This window comes from Bison bison, unplaced genomic scaffold (assembly GCF_000754665.1).
Source record: "Bison bison bison isolate TAMUID 2011002044 unplaced genomic scaffold, Bison_UMD1.0 scf7180017864307, whole genome shotgun sequence".
Taxonomy (NCBI): Eukaryota; Metazoa; Chordata; class Mammalia; order Artiodactyla; family Bovidae; genus Bison; species Bison bison.
Window position 1 is genome coordinate 213850 of NW_011494879.1, and position 6073 is coordinate 219922.

The 6073-nt window shown below is 53.1% G+C and overlaps 1 protein-coding gene across 1 annotated transcript in view; it reads left to right on the forward strand.

Annotated features, from left to right (window-relative positions):
• LHX6 (LIM homeobox 6) overlaps positions 1–6073 on the forward strand; it is a 22729-nt gene that overhangs the window by 6511 nt on the left and 10145 nt on the right. The window contains exons 4-5 of the mRNA XM_010852102.1: positions 3664–3884; positions 4280–4338. Coding sequence (XP_010850404.1) covers positions 3664–3884; positions 4280–4338 — 280 coding nt within the window. The remainder of the gene's footprint in view (positions 1–3663; positions 3885–4279; positions 4339–6073) is intronic.

Genomic DNA, 6073 nt, shown 5'->3' on the forward strand with positions numbered 1-6073 from the left:
GGCCCTCCCACTCTGAGCTCCGGTTTCCAGAAAAGGGGTAGCTTAGCAATGGGGACAGGAGTCGTAGTGAAATTCCGATGGGCTCTTTCGTTGAGGCTCATTTACGCAACAAATAACTGCTGGGATCCTGCTCGGTATCCAGGAGAGACAGGCCGAGAGAGCTAGCTTGATTCCGTCCCTGGCGCACAGCTCCCTCCGCAAAGCCACGAATACCCAGATGTCTGCGTTCCCGGCTTCCGCGGAGAGAGGACAAGGCGGTGCGCGGCGCCCACTCCACTCCTTGCAGCAGCTGCCAGGCTGTGCTTCCTACCTCCGACACCTCTCCATTCCCAAAGCGCCTCTGTGTTTTGCGCCTTTGCCCCGTGGCGTGCGCGGGGACCCAGGGAGGGGCGCGCACAAGGCAGGGGGAGGCGGACAGTGGCCGCGCCCCCTAATCCCTTTGGCGCTCCCTTCGCAGCTCCCGAACACCCCTTTCTTTAAGTTTCGTTGTCTCTGCCGCCGATTTCGCTGCTTCCGGAATTCGGCGGCTCGGGCCTAGCTGCCCGCCTGGGAAAGGAGTCTATCGGTTTGTCAGAGCCTGGATACGTAGCCTCCTGGTGCCCCTTGTTTACGCCACCTTCCCCGAGTAGGGGACACGCTTCAGGAGCCGCCCGAAACGCATCCCAAACTGCAAAATGACTCCCATCCCCATCCGAGGATCTAACCGGGAGGATGGTTTCATTGACTGGGCGGAGACACGACGCGCGCAGGGAGATCCTAGAGCAGGGGACAGGTCCCGGCATTTGGGGTGATACGAGATGGGAGATAACGTTGCTGAAAGGTCGCCTGCGGTTCCCGCCTCAGAACAAGGCGATGGGGCTCTGCGAGCGGCCAATGGAGGCGCAGAACGCGCCCGGCGTCGCGGACTCGTGGAGCGGGAAGACCAGGGATGCGCGAGGAGTCTTGGATGCATCCTGGCGGAAAACGACGAATCCCGCAGAGCCAAGCGCTAGGATCCAGGAATTTAAACTCCGGTTCTGCGCACCGATCCCGGAACACGGAAACCGCTGGCTGGAGACGCAATAGCTTCGCCTGCATCTCAAGGCCGGGACCTTCCTCTACCATCTCTTTCAGGATCTCTCTACCCGAGCCTGCGGAGGCCCCAGGCCCTGCGCGAGGGAGTTTCCTGGACCCAAGGCTTGGAGTGGGGATGCGACGCTGTCAAACCAGGCCCCTTTCCTGTTCATACCACCAGGTTTCAACTCTACGCATCTCCAGTCCCGCTGCTTCCGCAGGTTCTAGGGGATTTTTTGCACATCGGAAGGGACCTCAACCCGTGTTCCACACTCCGTGTCGTCTTGGACAAGTCACTTGTCCACCTTGAACGTGTGGTGGGTGTGCAAATTGGGTGTTAGAGTCCCCACTTCACATGGCTGCGGCGAGAGGGAGGCAAGAAAAAAGTTGCGGCCCGGAACCCTGGAGCGTAGCGAGGGTTCTGCACCCGGCTGGCCTTTCCTTCTTCTTCCTTTCAGAGGCCAGGAAGTTCTCCCAGTCTGGAGCCGGGCAGCGGAATTCGGAATCGGCCCCTCGACGGGAGCAGACTAAAATGGGCAAAACGATTTCCTCTCCTCTTTACTGAAGGACTGGAAACGGAGACCGCGGGCTGTGCTGGGGAAGCCGAATTTCCTGGGTGGGGAACCACTTCTGTCTGTTTGAGGGACGGTTGATTCGGCCAAGGCGCGCAAAACGGCCTGAGCGAACCCCGCGGCCGCCGACAGGGTCCCCTAGAGCCCCTTTTCCGAGAGAGCGGCATGGCACTGGAGGGACGCCTGTAGTCGGTGCTGGCCGAGGCCTCCGCTCCTCAGTTCAACCCGAGACCGTTTATTCAACCGGCAGTTGTTTGTGTTTGCCAAGGCAGGCGAGGCTGTAACCAGAGCGCATTTGCTGGGCTGGTTCCTGCGCGCTCTCAAGACGCTTCCAGTGCTCTTTTGGGTGGAAATGTGCCTCTGGGGACACAGAGGCAAATCTTCTAGATCCTTTCCCAGGAATGCCGGGGTGGAAGGGGGAGCCAAGAAACCCGACTTTTTGTAAGTCGATGTGTTCAGTGCTGAGAAGGTGGTGCTGGGAGCCATGGAACTGGGAGTGGGGAGGTCCGCGGGGGTGGGAAGAGGAAACAGTTTGTGCGAAAGCCTGGGGAGTGGGGAGTGCTTCAGAGGGGTCATAAGACCTGGGACCACGTTCCGTCGTGGCTGACTCAGGCTCATGCTTGGGTGTGGGGTGAGGGATCTTGAGGAAGGTTAGGGAGGAGATGAGCCAAGAGAGGATGTGGTCTGTTGAGCTCTGTCAACTCCAAGGATCTTGGACCAGATCCTGAGCGTAGAGTGGAGCCACCAGAGGATTTTAAGCTGGGTAGGGGACAGCATAAAGCATCCATGCTGGAAACTTCCCTGCAGCCACTGTGTGGAGGCTGAGTTGGCCAGGGTGTCGCTGGAAACAGGCGTAAAGATTGGCAGTGAGGGGTGCATGATGGGAGCAAGGCTTAGGAAAGCAGCGGTGGCAGTGGAGAGGAAGAGATGGGTCCCAGAGATACTTAGGAAAGGGAACCTACAGTGCCTGATGATTTGTTGGTTGCTGGGTTGAGGAGGAGGAGGGGTGGTTGATTTAGGTTTCTAAGCTTGAGGGGCTAGATGAGTGGGGTCATCATTCTCTGAAAAAGAGTGTGTACCAGAGGGCCGGTGCAGGGTCGCTGGGTGAGTCATCCACTTCAAGAAAAGACTTTCCCTGGTGCTCCGGGGCCGGGCCTTGGGCTGACTTCTGGGACAGGGTAAACAGACTCTGCTGCTTCCTAGAGGGGCTCCCAGTCCCGTGGCGGTGGAGGCAGCCACACCACAAAGTGGGAGGGCGAAGGGGAAGCGGCAGAATAGGGGAAAGCTTGAGAGAGAGTGAGGCATTTGATCTGGGCTTTTCTCTCTTGTTCAAGTGACACAGGGCTCCGGAGTCTGAGACTAGCTCCTTACTGAATAGACTGCAAAGCACTAAACCAATAGCACTAACCATTGCTGTTGTCACCTAGTTCAGCTCAGGGCAAGAAAATGAGAACTCAGAGAAGCTAAACACTGTGTCCAGGGTCACAGAGCCAGTAAGTGCATACCTGTCTATGCTTTCAAGAAACTCTCAAATTTCTCTACAGCTGGGTTACAGTTTATTCTTCTCAAGAGTCAGACTGGCTAGGGCTTCTCTCCTTGCAAGCTGTGTGACCTTGTGCCAATTACTTTACCTCTCTGGTCCCCATTTTCCTCATTTGCAAAATGAAGATTAATTGGGACAATCAACAAAAAACACTTAGAATCTTGCTGGGCAAGTGGTAAGTGCTCATAAATTTGCCAAGTTATTGCTATTATTATATTTCCCCTATATTTTATTAAGCAAAGTAATGTCATATACAAATTAAGTGATCATGGTAGAATATTTGAAAAACTCAGAAAAGCACCAAGAAGAAAGTAAGAAACCACCCACCAGCTCACCTTCCAGGTGGGACTTGGCTGCAGGGGATGGTGAATCCAGACAAAGGGAAATGCACAAGTGAAGTCCCTCGGGAACCGGGTGTGGCAGAGACTCAGGGGTTTGGATGGCTGGTCTGAGCCTCACCATCCCTTTCCTCTCCTCCCTCTCCGTGTGCCACAGCCGATTCGGGACCAAGTGCGCTCGGTGCGGCCGACAGATCTACGCCAGCGACTGGGTCCGGCGGGCACGCGGCAATGCCTACCACCTGGCCTGTTTTGCCTGCTTCTCATGCAAGCGCCAGCTATCCACAGGGGAGGAGTTTGGCCTAGTCGAGGAGAAGGTGCTCTGCCGTATTCACTACGACACCATGATCGAGAACCTCAAGAGGGCTGCGGAGAACGGTACTCAACCCGCCCCTACCCCTCCCCACCCCCAGCCCTCTCTGACCCCCACGCCACCTCAGCACCCCAGGGACTGCTTGCAATTCTCTAGATCCAGGCGCCCCCCTTATCACCTGGGAGCAGCATGGGGGTGGGGCTGTGCATGGACTTTGCGCTTCTGGCTCCATCATTTGTTTGCTAGTCTGAAGTAACACTGCTGGTCTTTGCAAATTGTGTTTCCTACTCTGTAAAATGGGGCTAACGATAAGACACCTCAGAGATAGATGAGGCTGATGTTCGGAAAAGCCAAGAGGCACTCAATGGCCCTAGCAATGACTCTCATCACCAGCAGCCTACTCTGCCTTTGGATAGCTCTGGGTGGCCTGGAGGTTCATCCCCTCTCCTTTGCGAACCAGGCTTGGGCCAGTCGTCCAGAGATGATGCGACCCTCTCCTCCCAACTCCCACCCCAGCAGGTACAAGCCAGAGGTTTGGGCATGGGGTTTTCATTCTGGGCTGTAAGGAGAAAGGCCTTTGAGTCTAGAGACCGGAACTTCAGTTTTGCTTCTGGCAGGTTGTGCTGACCTACAAATTTGCCTTTTATCTCTGGGTCTCACTCTCCCTAGTGGGAAAAAGGTTATTGGACTAGTGAAAGTAAAAGTCTCTCAGTTGTGTTCGACTCTTTGCGAATCCATGGATAGTCCATGGAATTCTCCAGGCCAGAATACTGGAGTGGTTAGCCTTTCCCTTTTCCAGGGGATCTTGGACTAGGAAGACCCCTAAATCTCTTCTGACTTTGATACTGAGATTTCCGAAGACACTTAGACTCAGGGACAGGACCCAGGTCTTCCCGGGTTTGTGGGGGCTAAGTCTGCCCCATCCCCAGTGCCTCTCAGGAAGTATGGACCATACTGCCTCAGTCTCTAGTCAGAGGACTAGTTAGGAATCCCCAGAGTGCTGTTGGCCATGGCCACAGCACCAGTCAGTCGCTCAGTCATGTCTTACTCTGAGACTACATGGACTATAGCCCACCAAGCTTGGTTATCCAAGGAATTTTCCAGGCAAGAATACTGGAGTAGATTGCCATTTCCTACTCTAGGGGATCTTCCTGACCGAGGGGTCGAACCCTTTGGCAGGTGTATTCCTTACCACTGCGCCACCTGGGAAGCCTTGGCCACAGCAGGGCCGTCACTTTCTCCTGCCAGGATCAGGGCTGAGTGGGTCTGGGTGGGGAGCAAGTGAAGCTGGGGTGCTCTGAATTTACCTGCAAGCAAACTGGGCAAGTCAGTTGTGGAGCTGGGGTGGAAGTCCAGGAGTCAGCGTTTCCCCCACACCAGGAGCCATCAGTCACTCCAGGTTCCTTCCATATCTGGACCAAACAGGACCCGATAGCCACAGCCTTGCCAGTTACACTCCGCTCTCATAGCCAGACCTGACTCCAGACTCCTATCATGCAGGGAACCTGAAGGCTTATGACCTCAGATCTCCTTTACTGACCAGCCCTCAGTTTTGGCTACTGCTTTACTTGTAAAACTTAAACACACACATGTCCATTATAGAAAATTTAGAAAGGATGGTAAGCAAAAAGAAGAAAATAAAGACCACTCCAAATGCCACCACCCCAAATTTTAGTGTATATCTTCCCAGATTGTATTCTATGTATGTATGTTGGAGTGTTTGTTTTGTTCTTTTAGCACACTTTTTCCTAATTAAAAAATTATGAATAGTGGTGGAGTTTCTGGAGATTTTAATTTTCTTCTTTGTGCTTATCTGATTTCTGAGTTATTGATAAGGATCATATATTAGCTTTGCATTCAGAAAAATGAGATATTAAAAGAATATATTTAGTGTGATTAAAAAAGTAATGTTAAGTGGAAAGAGAATAACACATACTCCAGTTAACAAAATTAAACCTTAGAAAAGGTGATGACATGTGATTGTTGGAAAAACTTCAGAAGCTGCAGAAACATTGAGTCTTCATAATTGCACTCCCTCTTCCTAAGCCTTTGGTGTATATCCTTCCAACCTTTTGCTTCCATCCTTTTTTTAAAAAAACAAAATTAGGATCACAGTTCTGTAACCTGCCTGTTTCCCATCTCCATCAGTCTTTGGTTTCCTCAGTATGTCAAGGAGGGAGACCAAACTGGGATGCTAGAGTCAGCTAGCTTTCAGAATACTAGTCGAAAGGTCCAGAGCTGGGACTTTCTTCTT